This window comes from Sitodiplosis mosellana, unplaced genomic scaffold, assembly GCF_009176505.1.
Source record: "Sitodiplosis mosellana isolate CC-2019 unplaced genomic scaffold, AAFC_SMos_1.0 Smas_scaffold_18, whole genome shotgun sequence".
In the NCBI taxonomy this organism is placed as follows: domain Eukaryota; kingdom Metazoa; phylum Arthropoda; class Insecta; order Diptera; family Cecidomyiidae; genus Sitodiplosis; species Sitodiplosis mosellana.
This window is the reverse complement of record NW_022595260.1, coordinates 1,552,094-1,574,838: the sequence shown is the minus strand read 5'-3', so window position 1 is coordinate 1,574,838 and position 22,745 is coordinate 1,552,094. Positions and strand designations below refer to the sequence as shown.

General features: G+C 38.6%; 1 protein-coding gene across 1 annotated transcript in view; it reads right to left on the bottom strand.

Moving 5' to 3' along the window:
* Positions 1 to 15,566, bottom strand: part of LOC129568433 (microtubule-associated protein futsch) — a 21,169-nt gene extending 5,603 nt beyond the window's left edge. The window contains exons 1-7 of the mRNA XM_055446284.1: positions 14,296 to 15,566; positions 8,415 to 8,513; positions 8,063 to 8,235; positions 7,115 to 7,337; positions 6,877 to 7,035; positions 4,926 to 6,800; positions 31 to 4,667 (exon numbers count right to left, since the gene is read on the bottom strand). Coding sequence (XP_055302259.1) covers positions 31 to 4,667; positions 4,926 to 6,800; positions 6,877 to 7,035; positions 7,115 to 7,337; positions 8,063 to 8,235; positions 8,415 to 8,513; positions 14,296 to 14,482 — 7,353 coding nt within the window. The 5' untranslated portion in view covers positions 14,483 to 15,566. The remainder of the gene's footprint in view (positions 1 to 30; positions 4,668 to 4,925; positions 6,801 to 6,876; positions 7,036 to 7,114; positions 7,338 to 8,062; positions 8,236 to 8,414; positions 8,514 to 14,295) is intronic.
* Positions 15,567 to 22,745: the final 7,179 nt, after the last annotated feature.

The window sequence follows — 22,745 nt, the reverse complement described above, 5'->3', positions numbered from 1 at the left end:
TTCACTAACACTCAATTTTTTGTCATCAACCTTTTCAAAAGAATCTCTTTTCACACTCTCGGGAGGGCTTGGTGACGCGATTTTGGTCGATTTCTCATCTTCTTCTTTCTCTTCACTAATGACACTCACAATGGATTGACTACGAGATTCCGATTTCGTTGTGATTTGTTCTTTTTCTGTAGAAACAACTGGCGATTTTTGGCCATCCTTCGAGCTGATATCACTTGCTGCCGATCCCGGTCGCGATACGTCACCTTTCAAAACACTTTGATCATCGGCTTTGTCGAATGAATCCTTCTTAATCGCCTCAGATGGAGGACTAGGCGATTTCACAATTTGTTCAACAAAAGTGGAACTAACAGTGCATTCGTCTTTTACCTCAGATTTAATTGTTGTAATTGTTTTGGTTGTTGCCTCATCCTTAACTGGCGATTTTTCGGTGTCTTTCTGTACATCAATTGCGCTTGCAACTGAATCTATTTTAGACGATGTAGACTCTTCCTCAATCAGTTCTTCTTTGAGCGATGGAGAGTGTGATTTCTGTTCATCACAGCTGATAGGTTCAATCAAGTCAGCCGTTGTTTTTGTAATTACTGCATCCTTTGCACTAATGTTACTGGCAGCAGACTCGGGTCGACTGACTGGCAATGGAGTAGTTTTACCAGAAATGTCCACTTTTTCGCTTGCTATTGACTGAGAACGTGATTTTTGGATGTCTTCAGGTGACTTATCATCGTCTGCTTTTTCCTCCGTGGACTTTGTGGATGGTGTTGGTGAGGCATGTTCAATTTTTTCCACACTTGCACTTGATACTGGTCGTGATGATTCTTTTTCTTGGGGAGGCGATGGTGATTTTACTTCAGTTTTAGCTTTCCTGTCGCTTGCTGCTGATTCGGGGCGACTAACTTCAGCCGGTGCTGTTTTGCCGGAAGCATCTTGTTTTTCAATCACAATTGATTGTGAACGTGATTGTTGTGCGTCTACAATCTCGATTTTTTCTTCGCTCGCAACGGATTGACTTCGGGATTCAGGTTTTGCGGCAGATTCTGGACGAGATAAATCACTTGTTGACAATTGTTTGTCGTCTTCTTTCTCGATCGAATCCTTTTTATCGCTTTCGATAGGTAGGCTTGATGATTTTTTTGCTTGCACATCATCAATGTTTTTGTCATCAGCCGCCGATTCAGGGCGATTAGCATCGGTTGATGTTGTTTTTCCCGACAGATCATGTTTCTCTTCAATTTTGCCACCAATATCTCGAGAGTCAGGGCGTGATTCATCTTTCTTTTCGATTTCAACAGATCCATGGCTGCTGCTAGCAGTCGATGGTGAACCGGTTGATTTGCCCGATGAACTTGATTGTTTCTCATGGACTTGCTTTTCAGGTGAGCTGCATGTTTCCTTCAGTTCGGGTTCAGTTGTATCACTGAAATGACTCATTACTGAATCGGGGCGATCGCTTTGTCGGCTTGTCGTTTCTCTGCGTGTTAAATCATCAACCTCCAATGTCGATTCAATGTGGCTGGCTTCAACGGTTTCTTTACCCGATTCGGGTTTCTTTTGCAAATCATCGTGGTCAATTTCTGGCGTAGCCTTGCCCGAAAATGTTTCAGGTGTTGTTGCTGATGGGCTAAATTTGATGGTGCCTTCGGCACATATTTCCGTCTCTTCGCCACCGTCTTCACTACTTGCAGTCACCAGCATTCGTTGAACAGTTGCACTATCTTCTTCAAGTTTCAAGCTAATACTTTCTTTACGGTCCGTTAATACTTTTGTTTCTTCTGCCGTTGGCTTTACGGTTTTGCTTTGTTCAAGTTCTTCTTGTTTTTCAGGCGATGTTGAGCCTGGTTTATCGCTGAGAAGCGATTGTCTGCGTGAATCTATTGCTACCGTCTCGCTTACTTGAGACTTTTCGATTTGAGTTACTTCCGAGTGTGTTTCGATTTCAGTTGATTTCACTTCTAATTCATCGTGTTTCAATTCCAATGATGAATTTGAACGAGAAAATTTATCCAAAGTGCTTTCATCTTTGGTAAAATCTCTCTCGCTGAATGTGCTGATTGCAGATTCACGTCGCGAATCATCCAAAACTTCACCGGCATACGATTCTTTGCGATAAACATCACCGTCGGCCACTTCTTTCTGGAATCCGGCCTGGTGTTTTTCGGCAATTTCATGTTGTTCCTTCTCATCAATTGAAGTGGTTGACGTTTTTGCTTCTGATAGCGAAGCAGATAAATCATGGAAGTCGGCAGACTCCTTGATGCTGGAAAATACTTCGGGTGTGCTTGCACGTTGCATGATATTTTTTTCTAATTCGTCCTCATTAAAATCGGGAATAATATCGGTTATGTCTTTTTCAGATTTTAACACCTCGGCCACGTTAGCAACAATTTTCAAAACTTCCTGTTCTCGTGGCGAAACTGACCTAGGCGGCTCAGTATGCACTTCAAGTGGTACACTTGGTTTCGGAGAGGACTCTTGTATTTCTTCACGTGGTGGCGTCACACGATCCTCTTCATCTTCTTCTCTGATATCATTCAATGATGAATCATCTCCCCCGATGATTTCAGTTATAGTTTTATCGATGACTTGCAAATCGATCAATTTGCTCTTTTCAACAATTGGTGACTCGACAGTTGTAATGTGAGTTTCGCGTAATTCATTTGGACATTGAGCATCGAATGGATGACTGTAGTCATATACTTCGGTATAGTCTGACGATTGTAAATTTAATTCGGTCGGAGTAATGGACTTTGTTGCGACGGCACTATCTTTGCGTTCCGGTGAAGCGATATCATCTTTTGCTGGCGGCGAAACTGATTTTGGTGGTGACACCACATGTTCTTTTTCAACTGGTGATGCACTCTTACGCTCAATTTCAGCAACACTTTGTTCACGTGATTCAATAATTGGTTCGTCTTTTGTTGGTGACGGACTCTTTGATTTCTCTTTTTCCTCGATTTCTGGTTCATTAGGTTTTGCGGCTTCGATTGCAGTATCATCTTTTAAACTAGCCCGTTTACTGTCCACTGAAGCAACAATTTCGACGACCACTTCCTTTTGTGGAACTGGTGAAACAGATGCTTGCTCTTTAAGATCTGGAGATGGACTCTTTGACGCCACTTTCTCTTCTTTGGTTTCAATGATGTCTTGAATTGGCGAAGCACTCTTGATTTCTTCGCTAACAACAACATCACCAGCTTTAGTTGTTGCAATATCGACTTCGGCCTTGCTAATAATTTGTTCAGGTTCTTCGAGCTCTAATTCTGCTTTCTTCAATTCGGGCTCTTTAGATACACTTGCAAGTTTTTCATTTGTGACCTCACTTCGTTTCGGTGATTCACCGATTTTCTCATCTCTTGTTGGTGATGGACTTTTGGATGTTGCTATTTCAATTGGTTTTGGTTCACTGACTTTAGCGATTTCAGCTTTGAAATCGTCATCCTCGATTAAGCTTTCTCGTTTACTTCCGGACACTGTTTCAACTTCCTTTGGAGTAGCACTAATTTCTTCCTTTAAGTCGGGCGATGGACTTTTCGATGCGATTTTCCCAGCTTTAACATCACTGGTTTTATCAACGACACTCGCTTTTCGTTCTGATTCAATCTTGTCGGGCGATACACTTGTCAATTCTTCTATTGTTTCAGCGACAAATTCGGTTTTTATTTCAGTGTTTTCTGTTTGAATCAAGGTTGTTCTGATTTCTTCCTGTTTAACATCAATCGGCGATACACTCTTACGATCATCGGCTTCATCTTTTATCAAAATTTCTTCTTTAGAAGGGCTAGGTGCTTCGGTATCATTTGGTTTGCTATCATCAACTGGACTTTTTCCTTTCAAATCGTTTGGCTCATCGGTAAATTCCACTTTTGCGGTAACATCTTTCAATGTACTTTCGAATTGTTTGCCCAAATCTTCAACTTTGTATTCAACTTTTTCAACCGGCGAGGCAACTTTCTGCTCAACACTTGTTGGCGATGGGCTTTTCTTTTCGATCGGAGTTTTCGATCCCAAATTTTCTTCTTTGGGAGAGACTTTAGCATCGTCAATATCCTTAGATTCGATTTCAACTGGCTCGGTTTTGATAGGCTGTTCTTGTTTGGTCAGCTCTTCACCTTTACGCAGTGAAGCCTTTCGACTGCCAGCTGGTGTTTCATCAGTAGCAATGTCAGCCTCTTCATGCACCGGCAAATCAGCGACCTCATCTGGCGTTTTAATATTCAGCTCACGCAAATGTGGTTGTTGAGCATCGAATTGCATTGGTTTCGGTTGAACACGTTCTACTGGCTCATCAACGGTAGTGACAACCACTTGCGTTTCTTTTGTCTCTTCTTTGATGTATTTCTCTTCAATCACAACATTTTCTTTGACTTCGTCTAATGGAATATGCTCATCTTCTGGCAATGTTGGTGCAGTTGTAGCACCCGACTCGGCTGTTGCTTGACTTTCAGGAACGTTGACAATATCTGCTTCCTTTGTGTCAGCCGGAATTTTATCTACACCTAATTCTTCCTTGACATAAATGTTTTTCTCATCACTGGGCTGCTTCTCGTCGGATATTGGAGACCCTTCATCGGATTTGGCTTCCTCCTGGATATCAGATTTAGCCTTTGGAACGTCGCCATTCATTTTATGTGAAGTTGGAATTGCTTCTTCCATTTCTTCTACGAATTAAAGAAGAAAAAAAAACGTTATCAAACAAATAGACCAAAATGCAAGTTACAAACAGATTCACAGTACGCCGCCAGGGGATATTTCCCAAACATTGATAAAGCGCATGAAATCGATTTAAAATTGAAAAAATGGGATTAATTTTTTAATTCGGACAATCATAACTTTTCCTAAATCGAACGACAGTTATATTATCGTACCAGCAAAATCTATTTCAACGCCGTACCATCATTGTTTTTAAATAATTTTACCTTCTTTAACATGAATAGGTTCCTCTGCAGCCGCAACGCTTTCCGCATCTGGTTTGTCTTGCTCGGTCAATTTTTCGCCGGCTTGCTGTGGCTCTTCCTCTTCTTCAGTTGTTTCAATGCTTGGTTTGCGCTTCTTCTCTGACTCTTGTGAATCGCGTTGATGCTTGACTTCTTCTTTTCCAGTTAAGTCACCGCTTTCCGGGTCATTGACCGAACACTCCTCTGTGTATTGTTCTTCCTTTTCGATAATGATATATTCTTCATCTTCATCAGCCTCGGTTGTGCTATCCTGTTTATCAATAATAATAGTACGACGTTCATCATCATCAATTTGTTTGCTCTCCGATCGTTGTAAAACAGCTTCAATTTCACGTACTGCCTCTTGTTCTTCGATTAAATCATCGAGCAGGATTTGTTTTTCCTGCTCAACGGCCGTTTTCTTAACTTTTACATCATCAGTTGCAGCACTTGGTGTGGAGACAACACTTGAATCAGAAGCGGCTCCTTTATCCGCTTTTGGTTTGTGAATAACGGCCGTGTCTTTGGCGGTAGATTTTTTGATACTTTTCATTGGGCTGCCGGCGGCTGGTTTTGGCCGTCGTGAAATGGCTTTTCGCTCGACTTTCAGCTCCTTTACAGTTTCTTTCTTTTCGGTGATTGTTTGTGACACATCTTTCTTGACTGTTTTCACAGATGTCCTCTGCTTGGACTCAAACACTTTGCGATTATTTGCTTCTTTAGTACTCTTAGCTGGTGTACTGCTTGGGCTTATTTTTGCCACACGACTAATAATCCTCGACTTGATTTCTCTCTCTTTTTCTTTTGGCTGTTTCGCTTCTTTCTTTGGCGTCGTGACTGGACTAGACTTCTTTTCGGTAGATGAGTCTTTTTTCAATTTTTTCTCCATTGATTTGGGCGGTCGGGAGTCGATGCGTGATTTCACAACGGGTTTCGACTCAGACGCAGTTTTGTTGTCTTTTTCTTGCTCTTTTTCCGCTTCAACTTTTGTCGTTTCACCATCGACGACGGCACTCTCTTTTTCCGTTTTAATTACGGTTTTCGTCTCAGTTACCGTTTTGTTATCCTTCTCTTGTGCAACCACGGTTCTAGTTACTTTGGACGGAAGGATTGTTTGCTCGTGAGTTGATTTGTCGGCGAGGGCGGATTTGAGTTGTTGTTTTTTTGATAAAATTGTTGATGAGAAACTGGTGGCTTCAATTTGGTTTGCAGTGCAAACGGGATGCTTAACAAATTCCAAGTGTTTCATTTTATCCAAACCTTCCATAATCTTATAATCGGGTGTGCTGCCGGGGAACAGAATTCGTGTAATAGTCTCTTCCGGATTGGCCGGTTGCCACACTAACATTGCACAAATCGAAACGAGATTTTGCAGCGGAAACTGGAACTCTTTCGACTGTTTGGTTGCGAATAGATTTTGATCGCGTGCATTCCATTTGTGGAGAAACTCTTTTACTTCCTTGGACTCTCTCGACGGGCTTATCACATACATATCCAAAGTGCCATGGCCAACTTTGTGGTACAAGTTGATTGGTTCAACGTCCTTGTAGCATGGCTGTGGTTTCAAATTAATTGATTTCAAGTTTGACGTTAGCGATTGACCGCGTTCGAATAAATTAACAAGCAGTGGATCGCTATCCTTATCACTCTCCAAACTTGGTTCTGGTTTTGACTCGGGAATATTGGTGAAGAAATATCCAAGTTGCGGATACACATTTGAAATTGCCTTACGTTCTATTATCGAACTGAGCCCTTGAATGTTTGCATTGCTGATGCGTGTCATCAACACAGCATCCAAACGATCCAAATGCCGTGTGAAATCCCAGAAACATGATTTTCGGTTGAAACCACCATCGACTGGAATATTTCAAATCACAATGAAAATTTAATATTTTCACAAAATGAAGAGAATATTTTTAAACTTGTTATTTACCCAGCATATTGAATCCATTGATACCAAAGAGTGCAGCATCGCCTTGTCCACCCGGAAAAACGTAGAGCGTTGGATGGCTGAATCGAATATTTCCCACGACATCGGAGCTCGCCATCAATTCATTTAGATTTGCCGGAGCTATCAATGGTGACAAATAATCTAAACGGAATAACAACATAAAAAATGGGTTAACTTTGCTCGTTTTATACGAATGTGGCGCAAAGAGCTCATAACTCACTGATAAATGCGTTGAGTCGTTCACTTCCAGAATCGAGAATGTCAACGGAATTGATGCGAATTTTACAGAGTTTTGCAAACGATTTGTCGGGCAATTTATTCCAGTGACCCGACGTGGCGCAATGTATTTCCATGGATATAGTATCGGGATATGCTCGCATAACGCGTTGCACCTCATAGTCTTGCAGAGCTTCGGCAAAATCAGATACAGAAAATGTGGCATCCTGAGAGTTTGCGGAATAATAAAAACACACACACGTAAACACAAAAGAATAAACACCATTCAATCCGTGAAAATTGAGCGCTCCATCGAGAAAAATCCAAGGGGGAAACTACTACTACCGCATAATTCATATTAATACAATCTAGTACAACACCAATTCTGATAAATTCCAAAAAATTCTGCGCAATTCAAAACAATTCCAATCAATTCCGATGTTTCTAAGTCAAATTTGATGATGATCAACTTCGAAAATTGCAAATATAGGATCATTTAGCATATCAAAGGAATGCTTAAGCGCATAGATGTTCAATCTTATCGAAATAACTTCAGATAGGGCGTTTTTAATTGTACATAGGTCTCACTTCCAATTCAATATTTCATTTTAAATAGGTAAAGGCTTTATGATACATAAAATATTTTCAAAATAAAAAACAGAGCTAGAATTGAGTCTTGTAGATCAAACCAAGTCAAATATGTTCTGGATGTAAAAATCTTCAATATGCATTCAAATGAATGGTAAATGTCCCTATATTTGCGATATTTTAAGTTGATCATCACCAAATTTGACTAAGGAACATCGGAAATGATTGGAATTGTTTTGAATTGCGCAGAATTTTTTGGAATTTTTCAGAATTTGTGTTGTACTAGATTGTATTAATATGAATTACGCGGTAGTAGTAGTTTCCCCTTGGAAAAATCACATAAATTATTCAGGATTTAACTCACTTGCAAGATCCATGAACCATTTCCCGAGAATGTGTAACCGGAATGTATAATATGTCTATGTCTTGTAAAGCTACTCAATAAATTTCGCATGCATTGAATCAGCGTATTGTATTGGGGATGAATCAATATTTCCGTCACCAAATTTTCACTGGCAAATTGAATCAAGCGTTCGCCTGTACGAAAGCAAACAAAAATGAACAAAGAAAAAATCCATCATTTATCACAATAGCAAAAGACATTTGCATGCGTCGAATATAAATTGTTCCTGTACATTGTACACATGAAATTCAGTCGTGAGACTGTTTGCAGCAGTTACATTATTCACAGATAAAAGAAATTCATAAATAGTTACCATGGCGCGCGGCTTCTCCTTCGGGAGCATGATTCGTTAAATTGTTCAGTTCTTCTTCCAAATCGACATGGCAATCCAGCACGTTCCAAGACAACAAACCTACAAGCAACAACAACAAACAAAGAAAACCACATTTAGAATTCCGCAACCCGAAAACCAGAGCAAATAGTGAATTCATTTGAAATGTTTAAGAAAATTGTGTTCGCACTTTTGTTCATTTTTCATGTCATAAGCCGGGGCCATTGTTGCATCACATTTATGCAAATGTGAGAATTATTGAAAATTAATGCAGTTTTCATAGTGAGATTTTCGCATTCCGAGTATAACCAAGAGTTTTTAAAATCGCATTTTTACTCGGATATTTCATGAGATTCCGTTCATTGGGTCGGAAATTTGCATACCGAAAAATAATGTGTTGCTACAATAGTAAAATACGTTCGCCGGAGTTCAGAATATCATTTCAGTGTGAATTTGACGCAGGATATTGATTTTTAGTGCGCATGACGTGGTATTTCAGAACAGTATCCAAAAAATCCACCGAAAAATGTAGGTAAAAAACAGCCAAAAAGAAAGAGAACATGAACGTTGAACTACGAAATATAATTCAACATGATTCGTGTGCCGGTCACACCTAAAATAGGCTAGACTTTTTTGTTATTCGATTCATACGACCGCAAATGCCACCACTCTTTCTCCAACTCAATTTCAACGGTAAAAACAATTTTCGCCTTTCCACGAATGTCCTTTACATTTGTCATGAGGCTGCCACCTCAAAATGATTTATACACCTTGCAAGCGTTGCTATTTTTTTTGTTTCGTGGCGATCTCATTGTATTACTTATGCCACACAGCATGTATGAAAATCATAACTCAAAAATGACTAAAGCGATTGTCAATGATAGAATAAGCCTTTGGCCGAATGAGTATCGATCGATGACGACTTTGGAAATTGGATTCCTGACGCAAATCAATTATTTCGTGCATTAAATTTTCACCTCACTTAACAAATATTATCGTCGTCGTTGTCAGACACTTGTACAAAAAACACTTGGTCAGGCCGTTGGTCTGTGCTGTTTAAGCAAATAGTGTGAATACATTTTCAATGCTACAGTCATTGTAGAGTTTCTTCAGCCACCACGTAAAGTGCCATTAGACAGAAAATAACTGTATATTAAACGCCCATATGTTTCTATACGATCTATAAATACGACAAATAATCACATATTAGAAATGTAAAATCTTGAATATGGAATACGAAAGCAATTCATGATAAAATAATGAATGTGATTCGCCCATAAAAAAACGATTCGCATTCATGGATATAAATAAAACAGTCAACACGATTCAAAGAGGCATATACAATGCGCAAACATGACACATGTATTTATATACGGTATGGTAGGGAAAAAGTACAGTTCCATTCTCAACGGAGTCGATGGCACTGTGTGGCTGTAATGCAGCAAACACTTTTTCTCTAGCTTTTTCTTTCATCGTTTTGCATTTCAGTGAAAAAAAAACACTTGAAAAATTATCATCTTCATTTGCATAGATGACATTGGGGTATTGGAAATGCGAACCAAACGCACCACAAATTAATGGGCTATATTAATTGGTTTTCAGGCTTACTCAATGAAAGAGAGAGTCGATGTGTGTGTGTGTTTTTTTTCGAATTGAATTTCAGATTATGCTACTGGATAATTAAACTTATATAAGCCTTAAAGAAAAATGACTGTAGCCTGACTATGGGCAATAAATTACATGCAGCGTTGAATTGATTCCAGTAAATTTTCTTTGCATAATTTGCACAAAACTTACAGGAAATCCAATATTTCGCCTTTCTGTGTGTTAATTGTTACGTTTTGAGAGAGTATGTTCTTGAGCGAAGGTCATTTGTTATAAGAATGAAATTGTTTTTTGATTCGCTTGGCAATTTTTTGGGGCTGGAAAACAGTGTGCGATTTTGAGTACACACTTCAAACAATGTGGCTATTAATAACGGAATGGGGCTAGAGTCACACTTCACCGAACGGATCCATCATCTCTTTGACAAAAACTTATGGTGGTCGTATCTCTCATTCTTTCTACTAACTATCTTTTCATTTAATTGCTTTATGACTTCGGTTTTAACCGATGCATGACATTCGATTTACACCACTTATAATTAATAAAGTCTATTATATATTTATGTTCTGTCTATAATTAGTAATTACAACTGATTTTGTTATTGTATTGTCGTAAGTCACGGTATTATTTGTATCGAGCGAGTTGACGCTATTAGGAACGTGCGATTAAGCTTGGTGGGTATTAAGGGCGATAAATGATGTTAGAATGAACTATTGATTTTGTGCTGGTTCAGTGAGCATATCGAATCGCTCACAAGAAAGAAATAGAATACTCCATCGAACATCCAAAAATATCACGTTATATGACGTAAATGTAGTTTTTTCCACGAAAAATACTCTTAGCCGGACCCCAATCGATGTTTTTATTTAATAAAAAGAAAGTAGAGCAAATCAAATGACGCAATGTTATTTTCGACGTCGGTAATATCTGATGCTTGGATCGCGTTGTACTCTGTGTAAAAATTAATTTGCATATTCGTTGAGATTGGCAATTCTTAAAAGTCATACGAGCAAATGTTTAAGATTTCGTTAACCTCGATTCTCACAACTTGAAAAAAACGACACTGTCAACGAACGTTCTTGGATACATACATGTATACAGAAATGGACAGAAATTGGAAGATTACTGCATCGCATCGGCGATGACAACGAGCTCATCAAGTGTGCAAACCAGCGTTATGTACTGCTGCTGAAAACGATCCACACGAAAAAGATATAGCTTTCTTCAAATATTTTTCTATTAAACTAATGGCATCATTTTCAATGATTGCGCGACTTAATATCCGTTCGAGTGTTTACGGTTTCATTGTTACAACAATATTATTAAATTTTGTGATAACCAAATCATTCGAAAACCTTATAACAATGGAAAAATCCATAAAAATAAAACAGTAACAAAGGGCGACAAAATCAGCAGACCAATTGACCAATATTCGATGGCATACAACAGTGGAAAACGGAGAAACAAAACATCAACAACAGACAAATGAGCTTGGAAATGAAGTTTTAATTAGTTTTTGCATCAGAAACTTTGATCCATGTCGCATTTTTTACGGTTGTGCTCTGTTTGGCATGCTTAATCACGTATACATGTCGACGGCTGCTTATCGATTTAAATGAAGTGGTATATTACCAGATTCAATTGGAATTCAATTTTCTCTTCAACGTTTCAAGCAAGCAAAAAAAAAGACCATCCGAAGCGCATCTTCTTTTGCCTGTCAGCAAATTGTTAAATTGAATGGAAATCGAACGATATTGAAAATTTCATGATTGCACTTGTGCGCAATCAGTTTGCAAAATGGAATCAAAATCTCGTCATTTGACGTCTCTCGAACAGGCGAAATGGATTATCGATCGATAAATTTCGAATATAACTGTATATAATTTGATGCAACAATTAATCTCCATTAAAGCGCAATATTTCAATTAAATTCGCCAGGCAAAACCGAAGGACTTGATGGCATGTACGATTGTACATATATTAGCCACATAATCTGCAATCCGAACATACGGATGCGGAGCGAATGTGGTTGTGAATGTAGATTACGTACAAGGCTGTCGGCAAAAATCGGTTGTTTCGGTAAGGCTAATCTATATGCAGGCAACGTTATAATGCCAAACCACTTCCTCTACTTTTTCCGTATTGCTTTTTTTCGCTCTCGTAAATTTTTCTAACTACATCGCGGTTCGCTTTTGGTTTAGTGTTTGACTTTATATTTATTGGATTGGATGCTATAAAACTGCTAAAGTCAATGGTCTTTGGAGAAATAGTGTGCATAAACTCACACATACACTGTGGGAAAATGTATCGTGAAAAAATTTCACTTTTTATATAAAATGTACCTGCAGGCCACCAAAATAAATGAAGTTTTTTTTTGAAGGTATTTCTTTTTCTCCCATTCTATCTGCAGTCTTGCGAAGTGTATGTGCTATGAAGCACATGAAAAATGCAAAGCTGCAAGATTGCATGTTTTGATAGCGTTACTTAAACATTTGCATAATAATGATGTTAATTCACTCGGCCGCCGATCCTGAACAAACAAACATTTGGAGGAAAAAAATTCTTTTGTTTCATCCGCACACGAACTCCAAAGATATAAAAATATATTCGAGGATTAAACGGCTGCCCACTTCGTCCCGTTGATATAATATTTTATTGTTGTTCGCAATGCTGGAAGTCCAGGGAAAATGTTGACTCTTTGCCAATGGAAAAATTTAGTTATTTATTCGCCGTCGGATCTTTAATTGTACCATGTCCAAATCAAACACATTGAAATAACATCTACATTTCGACATGCAACGAGTCTTGCTTGCCAAAACAAGGAACTTCCCCTTGTATAGTGTGTACATGTATACGCTGAGCTCTAGTTTGAGATTTCAATTTTTCTCTATGATTTAGACAATTTACCGAGCACAGAAAAAATGTACGTGTTGGAAATAACGACGACAACGATGAAAAAAAATACATACAAAAGCATTTGCAGGCAACTAAAATAAGTTGTGTCGTTGTCACTTTAAGCTTTTGCATGAGCCGAGAATATCATATATAAAGAAAGCCGCCGAAACGTCTACACTAGGATATTGCCCATTAAACCATTATGGCTAGAATATCGAATATATATGTATATAGTATGCTCGTGTTTCATCGAATCGATCCGCAGAGAAAACCATTTTCAACAACTTTATTTAATAGAGTCGTAACAGTAATGATTTTGTTTTGAATCATTCAAATTTCATAAAATGGATCGGATCGGAACTGGAAATGGAATGGAAGAAGAAAGGTTTTTGGGTGTGATATCGTGTGAAAATTGGTATCGATTTCTCGGAATATTCACTTTCAAATCAAGCTGCCCACCATATTTCTACTTATAAAAGTTTTATGTAAATTTTTGGTTCACTTGGGAATTTGTTTCATAAAACTTGAGATAAGCTGGGTCATTGTTATTGAAGTTCGGTTCGACGATTTTCGATTGAGTAGTTCAATAGAAATTTATGCAATTTTATCAGGTATTGGTTGCCTTGAATCGTCTTTGAAAATATCTCGTTATCATAAACTCATTATTACTATGTGAATTTCGATTGAATCAGGCCTCAAAGATATTATTTGAAAATACACAGTCGAAATAGTTACATCAAAATTTGGAAGGTCCTTGTGATGGAAAACCCGCATTCCATTGCCTATATATAGATCTGACGATATTATATGTTGAAATAGTTTGGTATGAGTTTGACTGACAAACGAATTTGGTGTGTGTGAAAATCGATAGTTGGCTGACAATTAGTGTGTAATTGTCATGGAAAGCCATCCATTGAGCGTAGCGCTGACAAAAAAGAGAGTACAAGTCGGCCATATTGTTGAGTGCTTGTCGAGCATAGGAAAAACCGTTCGATATAATGCTTAGTACGCACATATTCGATTGTTCTCACGTAGGGAAAAATATGTCCGATAAAATACGGGTTTTTATAGTAAATGACGACATCATCATCATCATCATCATCGGTTTGAATACCACTGTCCACTATTACTGTCGACGTTGTCGCCATCGCCACCGCCGTCGTTGAATAGTGACATTTTTCATGAACTTTCTTGCTCGGTACCAGCTTCTATAACTTTACGGCTAAACTATTGTACATACCATTCAATTGCATCTTTTTATAGACTTGAATTTACGACAGTGATGATGATTGACGCATTTTAAAGGTTATTTTGTTATTTTTCCGAGCGAATGATGTCATTATGAGTATAATGGGAAAATTACCTTTTAATAGGCGCTGCAAAATGATATCCTTGTGTTCTTGCGAGTGTGGCTCTCCCAATATAATAAGCAGATAGCAGCCGGTCAATGGACTGGGCGGTTCGTAAGTGGCCGGAATATCATTTCTATTCGAAATCTCCTCAATCACTTGGTCGGGAGTCTCCTGACTGGGCTTTTCCTCCGTTGCCATTATATGACCCGTGCAATGACTTACCGCTGCCCAAAATCACCCTTTCCAAATAAAGTCAGCAAATTTCGAATCGGAGAAAAATGGTTTACACTTCCGTGAAAAATTTCGTTCAACACTTCAACAGCACACTTTCCGAACTTAGTTTTCTCAAATTCGTCTGACGAATGTTGAGCGAATCGCAAAGGGATATGAAATAATTTTTTTCTCTCTTTCTATGTACGTCGTCTTCGTTTGGACTGAGGAAACTTGCGTGTGCTCGGTTTTAAATGTTAAATGGAAAAGCGAAATTGAGTCGCGCTTGAACGTATTCCTTCGTTGTGATGATTTGGCCGCACCCGTCGACTTGGTTAGATCATACACACACCATCAACCAGTTTCAGTTTTATTTATTTATGGTTTTATGTAATTTTCTCTCTATTTTCGTTCCCAATATTATTAAAGTCCACACACTGTACCGATGCGCAAACTCTAGAACTGTCACAGGACCGCAATATACGAAATGATCTACCAGGAAAAAGAAGCACACAAATGACGAACTCGATTTCACACGCACAGAAAAAAACGCAACCACCTTCTTTTTCCATTCACTTCAATCGGACCTTATCGAACTTTCCTTCGTCAATTTCAAACTTACGTTTAAAAAAAATGCGATTCAAGAGAAAAAAGCCAACTTCTGCAACTACGAAACTTATTTGGAAAAAAAACTTTTCGTATTCTAACAATGAAAAATGTGCAGTTTCAAGCAAAATTTTATTTTATCGATTTTTCAGCTTTGCAATTATTTTCTTTACTTTTTTTCCCTATTATTCGGCCGTTTTTTTTAAATGTTTTTGTGTAAATGTAAAATGGAAAAAAATCCCTTTTAATTGGAGCTTGGTGTATAATGGAACGAATTAGTTGAGTGTAATTTTATTCTTGGTTCAAGTAAAATTCTCTGATGTAAAATTTTCTTCAGCTTTTTTGTCTTGTTCTTCTTGGCGGAGTTCAACACACAGTATGACCGGCCTTAAAGAAACCAGAGAGCCAAGTCAAGTGAATTGCTTCTACTAATCGTGTCGAAAGTCCTACATTTCTGATCGAGCACGAAAACTGCTAAATGCGAAAGTTGAACATTTATTGACAATGCGCAATGCACAAAATCATTAACAGCAAACCAGAAGTAGGGATAAAATGTGCTTGTTTGAAGCTCCACCGAACACATGCCAGAGCAATTGTCACATATGGTTCTATCGCACAAACACAATGAAATCGTCACAACGAAAAAGACCATTCAATTTGGTCCCAGAAAATGATGGCTAAAATTTGTCACACATAATCTTTGTTATTTTTCACATATCTAATCACAAATCTTCCGATTACAAGAGATTTTATTAGAGTTTTTTTCGTTCAATATGCTAAAATTCCGGCCTTTTTATTCGGTTTTTTGAAAATCTGTGCTCGCCTTCAGTACTATTATACCATGTAAAAATTACGATTTCCCCTGTGAACATTAACCATTTCACCGCATTTGTATGCCGCCCTACTCTAACTAGACAAAAGTACGCAGACGTGCTCGTGCAATTTAAATGTTGCATTGACTATAAACATAGCACATGTATCGAAACGGTGAATATAGAAATGTCAGAATGTGGCTGCACGAAGCAATGTCAAATCGAGTCGAGTCGAGTCGAATCAAGTTAACAGCTGAGTAAATATATAAGACGATCGCAGTGTGTGCATTACACATGTGTGCGGATTTTTTTCATGTATGTATGCCTTAATTTTTCATCGCGACCGTTTCCATAGTTGATATTGTTGTTGCTGATTGTCGTCGCCGTTGTTGCTTCCCTGTGAATTGCCGGCTCCCCGCATTCCATGCACGTAACAACAGGCATAGCTCTTTCAACACGTACAAATCCGGACGAGAAAAATCAATTCTTAGGCTATGCGCTGCAAAAAGACAAAAAACACGATCTCTTCATACATGTATGTATTCCAAATGCAAAATAACGAACTTCCGTAACAATTGTGGCTAATTTACCGAAAATAGAATTCTATTTTGAATTTAAAAAAAAATCAGTTGGAAAATCCAGCCAACATGAATAAAATACTCTGAAATGAATTCAATTCAACCCGTTTAACTTTAAATGCTCTGCATAATTGACCAAACTATTCATTGCCTATGCATTTTTCAAAGCAAAACTATGTTTATTTGATAAAGTTATTTCAATTATATACTTTTTTGCGCAGAGTCATAGTTGTAAAATTCATAGGACAAATGGATGAACCTTAGCAGGTCGCATAACATTTTGATCAATATTCAATTGAATATGATTCATTGAACCATATAAATCAGAAATTGGTTATTACGAATAAATAGAATTTGTCGCATCGAACGACACAAAGGCGAGAAAAAAAATTCGCCCATTTTTTCAGATTGTTTTAACGCGAATCGCATACGAAAATCGGATGGTTAACAGACTAGTTGATACACAGCACACATTTCGGAAATGACATTTCCCCTATGATAATAAATGACCGATGCACTCTGCGACTGCAGTACGCAACATTATTTTTATCATTTTACATCCGACCTGTTTCTCGAATTTTTCCGCAAGTAATGATTTTCGCTGCAATTGTGTGGTAGGAACGAACATCCATCAGCTGTACAACCATATGTTTATATAAATGACTATACGATGTGCGCATGTGCCACTTTTGAAAATGCCGGCTACAAACTCCTTCTCTTAGTTACAGAGACGCATACACTGACACATTTAGAAAGTGGGAAATACTTCCCCTTACTATTACACTCTCAACTTACAGTAAAAGCGACGTCATCCAAACATTTAGTCATTGGCACGATTTTAATGCAAACTTCAAAGGCGAATGCAAAGTCATGTGATCAATTTACCAACTAATTACAACACTTTGGGTAATTAATTCTTGACAGTTTTAGTGTCGAATTTTCATCCAAGCTCATCAACATCTGCATTAACAATTTGAAAAGATGTTCTTTCTGCTCGTAAGAACTAGATATCAAGTACTTTTTAATGGCCTGATGTTTCATGAAATCTTTTAATTACGATTCCGTTCATTAATTGGAATTGGCAGTACTGCAGATTCATTAGTGAATTTCAAGTCGATTTTAGACAAGAAAAAATTGTTTGATCGCAGCTCAACTAGATAATACATTCACTTCATATCTCTTTGTGCTGAACATCAAAGTGAAATCGTACTCTTCGGTGTGAATGCGATGGTAACAGCAGCAAGAGAATGGCGAACCGTATCAAAATCAAATTGTTATGGGCTGTTTCATTTTCCTCTTTCATCTTTTCACTTCTTTGTAGTTATAAATGAGTGAATACAAACGGCATAAATGATTCTCCTTTTCTTTTATGTAGTTCACACGTAACAGGGTAGCATACGCTGTAGACAGCAAGGAGATCAATAATTTAATTTAATACAAAAACACGCAGACCACACCGATGTCGTACGCATTTTTCTCTGCTTTTTTTATCTTCTCCATACACAATGCTGCCGAAGGAAGAGTGTGTGAAGCATCGACGGCGTGGAGAGCGAGAGAAAAATATATAACACGCAACTCAAGTGTGAACATAAAAACACAGAGCACAACAAACCAACGCAACCACAACGAAATCGAACAAAGAAAATAATTGCCACGATACTTCGTATGGAAAAAGAAAAGAGTGTAGGACAGAGACAGATAGAGAGTAAGAAAAAAGTGAAGAAGAAATTCGGAGTAGAAAAAAAGGTGAAACTATTTCAAAGAAAAATCGAACGAAAATCACAAATACACACGCACACAACGCGGTGAATAGCGAAGAGCGCCAGGGAGAAAGAGACAGCGTGTGTAAGAGGCCAAGCGTTTGATTGGAGTTGAAATGTGTGTTTGCTAGACGAAAGCCGATTGCCATGAAATGAAGAAAGAAGATGAAAAACGAAGACGATGCATGTGATGAGAGTCACATAAAATGTAGCACGTATAGCAAAAAAGACGCATCAGAACCGAACGCCGTATTCTTCATCGAACCAAAGGCATGGCCATTCATTGTCTTCGTGCTCGTGAATCGGGGAGAGCCGAAAAATATTCTTTGTGCTCTCGTTGAACAGGAACGGCGCAAAATGGAAAATGAACGCAATGGAATATGGCATGAAAAAAGGGAAAAGCGAGCGAGAGAACGTAATCTGGCAGCAAACGAAAACTCAAAGCATCGCCGCTACTGTTGCTGTTGCTATTGCTATTGCTGGTATTACTGATACTGGTGCTGATGCTACTGCTACAACATACTTCGGCCATATTTTGAATTCCACATCGGAATGCGGAGGAAGGAATTTTCATTCTTTTGCTCTTTTTCACTCCGCTCGACATACGACATCGAAAACATGAAACCCCAGTAAAAAATCATTCCAAACATTTTCGAAAAATGCTCATCCCAAACTTCAGCGCGTATGGCAAACATACACATGCGACATGCGCACTCCATCCGTATAGCATGCATCAAACGCTCAAACAAACAATGGCATTTCTTCGTTTGCCTATGAGCCTTTGCAATCTCAAAGTGTTTCACGTAAAAATTGTTTCGCGATGAAGGTGTGTCATTTTCGGAAATTATTCATTTCGTTAATGACTTATTTGTTCATATGAAATGCACAAAGGTGTTATCGATATTCCTACAGGTGTGCTTTCCACCTGTATTGTACCATAATGCTCTACTTTTGCCAGGCCAGCAGAAACCCGAAGAGCAGTAAAAAGACAACACACAAACAACAATAGCAGACATATTGAATTCAGTGTGCGCACCAAAACAAAATACAGAAAAAAAAGAGCGAAACAAAATAACCATCGCACAGTCGCAACACCAAGCCATGAGCTACAGAAATGCCAGGTAATTTAAACACGATAACTCAGGCAGCCTACAAACAAAATACTTTACCAACATAACAGAGACAAGCGAAAGAGAAAAACATGATCAACCAACAATAAAATGTTGTTGTTTTTTCCTCTACTTGATGGGCTGCACGCGAAAACAGCTGTTCATACTGGAAACATTTTATTTCAAAAGACATCACCAATACCATTATGTATATTCGTTGGCCATGTATGTTTTTTTCCCTCTTTCTCTGCTCTTTCGACGTCGAGTACACACAATACTTTCACATATTGTATGCTTACCTGCTCTCGATAAAGGTACTATTGTGCTCTGTACGCACATAATTCCGCTGCAGCCAAACAAACCGACAAAAGTGTAGCATAAACGTGATGCTCATCGCTGAATGGATAGACGAGAAACGAACAGAGAGAACATGAGCAGCAAAAGACATGAGATAAAGAAGAAGAAATTATATTTGCTCGGCTCAAGTAACAACACTGAAGAAAACGAAGATGTAAAAAAAGGAGGTGCAAAGTAAGTATTCTTGGCATGCAGATCCACTTAAAAGCAACGTGCTTTCCCCAGGATTTTCAAAAAGGCACAATCTGTATCTGCGTACTACACCAAATCCTAGTCTCCTCAAACTCATGGCGGACTATACAGCATTTTCAACGTCATTCATTCCATTACACAATCGAATTCGAAATTCTAGCACTCGATAAAATTCCAGTCGTATTATTCAAAATAAATCAATTTGTTTATTTTGTTTTCTTGGTTCTGAACTGTAGCTATCGAAGAATGAGACTGATCACGAAAACCGTGTGGAACCGATGGTCAGAGTCGAAGCATAGCGTTATGGTTTCAATCGTCCCCACTTTTTACGGCGATTAACGAACAGAGTGAAATCAAAAGAGTTGAGCCCATCGTCATTCAACGAATGTGGGTATGTTTGATGCCGTACACGCCGAGAAGTTTCGCAATCGACCGAGTCAATTGTGTGCTGTGTATGAGTGAACACTTTTGCGTGTATTTAGACTTTTGGCCTTAATTTGTAGCGAATACAGACAGATTTACTATGTGTTGATTGTATGTCTATATGTACATGGGATCGTTTAACATCGTCGGTTTCACTACAGAGAGCACACGTTCCGAGTGTTTGACTTTTGATTTGTGCTCTTTCTGTTTCGCTCAAGGTTCGGTTCGGTGTGTGAGCGTGTTGTCTAGCACACAACAGCGTTCGAATAAACGAACGAACGAACGGGCGAACTCAATCAGTTGAGAGGATTGCGAAATTTCGTAGATAGCTATACACTCATCGTCGTCGTTGCTGTTGTTGTTGTTTGTTTTGTGTGTGCGCTGCGTAGTAACTGGCTTTTGATGGTGTGTTGAATGTGTATTTTGCTGTTTCACTCGGGCGACTTGATCGTTGGCATGCTGTACGTGTTGATTTTCATGAACGCTTGGTACAAAGTTTGCAAAAACTTTAATAAAAAGGCAATGCCGTTCTTCCAATCCGGAGTCTTATCATGAAGTGGTCTCGGAAGTATCAGCCTCTCTTCACTTACAACCAAATGTTCTTATCGATTGTACCCCGTTTTTACGTATTTTATTCGTCCATTGAACGAGTAGTACTCCAACTATTTGCGCAAATGTGATAAAATGGTAAGTCTTATTCTTTTGTCTCTGTCCAAGTTAACCGGTTCTTGTGTACCGAATTGAAGAGATTCCACTGAATTTTATACGTACAGCTTACATTGCTTGTAATTTTTCTTCCGTTGAATTCTTGGATGTCTTTGGTGGTATTCTTTTTTCATTGTTCTTCAAGTAATTTTAGTTGTACTGCCAACCGCAGAACAATTTTTGGATTTCGATTTTCTTTCTCACTCTCTTGTAACCGTTCTATTGAATGGTATTCACACGGAAAACGTATGATGCCGCATAATGTTTGTGTCGCTGCGTCTCACAACAGCAGAACAAATAAAAATTCAACGAAGCCTACTGAGGTAATCGTGCATCGTAGAAGTTTCGCGCGTAAAATCCACCCGGCTGTATTAGGCGTCCAGAATAAAGCAGAAGCGAAAAGCCATACGCCATTTCCAGAATACAATGCATCTATGTACGAGTAAAAGAGAGCGTTCGTCTGCGCTTCATGCTGCGGTCGAACAGTTACACGGAGCACAGCTGCTACTTGCGTATCACTTTTTTTTCATGCGTACACATTGAATGCTCTGCGATGCCGAGCAACGCTTATGAACGCGGTGTATGCTTCGGTTCAACCGTATTTCATTGCTTTGTTCTATTGTAAACATGCGTGCTGAAAAGGCGGAAAGGTTGGAGCAACCTCCATACACAAAGATGTTGAATAGAAAAGAGTGGTGATATTTCGTTTGCTTTTTTTACACCAATCCAATGCGCCATCCAAATGGAAGCCTCAGTGGAACATTAAAATGGCACGTCCATATGACTCACCTTACGATCAGGATGGCATAACATTGAGCATTACCAAAACCGAAACATAAAAACACATCGCGAGCATATTGCTAGCATTTGGTCTCGTTGCCGCTTATTTCTCACATTTGGCTTCCACCAAACAGCACAACATCTTGAAATAAACCATTCTGTGTATGCGTGCGAAAGAGAGCACACACTGACACAGTCGGTTGTCTGCTACCTTCTCGAATCGTTTTGTTTCGTTTCGTTTTGAAATCATACAATTCTTGGAGTCGGTTGAATTAGATCGAGAGCGTCGGCTGAGGTGAACGCCACTCAATGGGTACAATTCATTTTCATAATATTATATTGTGTAATGTGATCATTTTTAGCGGTTGATGAGCTCTAAGCCATCCAGCTCCATTTGGTTTTGAACCACAACGTCGGCTTATATGAGGTTTAGTTTCACTTTCATTTTCTAGCTCTACCTTCAGCTAGCCATTGAATGGGCGCTCATAAATCCATGAATGAAACAATACGATTTGCTCGAAAACGAAGGGAAAAAACACGTCTGAGCCGTATTACTGCTACTGCTGCTACAACAGCTAACGTCACTGCACAATGACGTGATGTGGCATGAGCGTGAAAGAGACAAATACACAAACGAATGCTTTCTATAAAAAGCCCAGCTTTAAATAAAGATTTGCTTCGAGAAAACGTGATGAGCCGAAAATAAATAGAGAGCGCATTGAATCGATGTCAATAACAAAGACAGAATATGCTGAAAGCTGTGAAATATAAATTATTTGCAATGACATGACAATGTCCTTGGATGAAAAACAGTCTCAAATAACAGGCACACATAAATCCGAAGTTGACGTACACAACAAACGTTCGACGCTGAATCGCAATGAAACGAAATACAACGAATACAGCCAACAAAAAGAGAAAGAGAATGA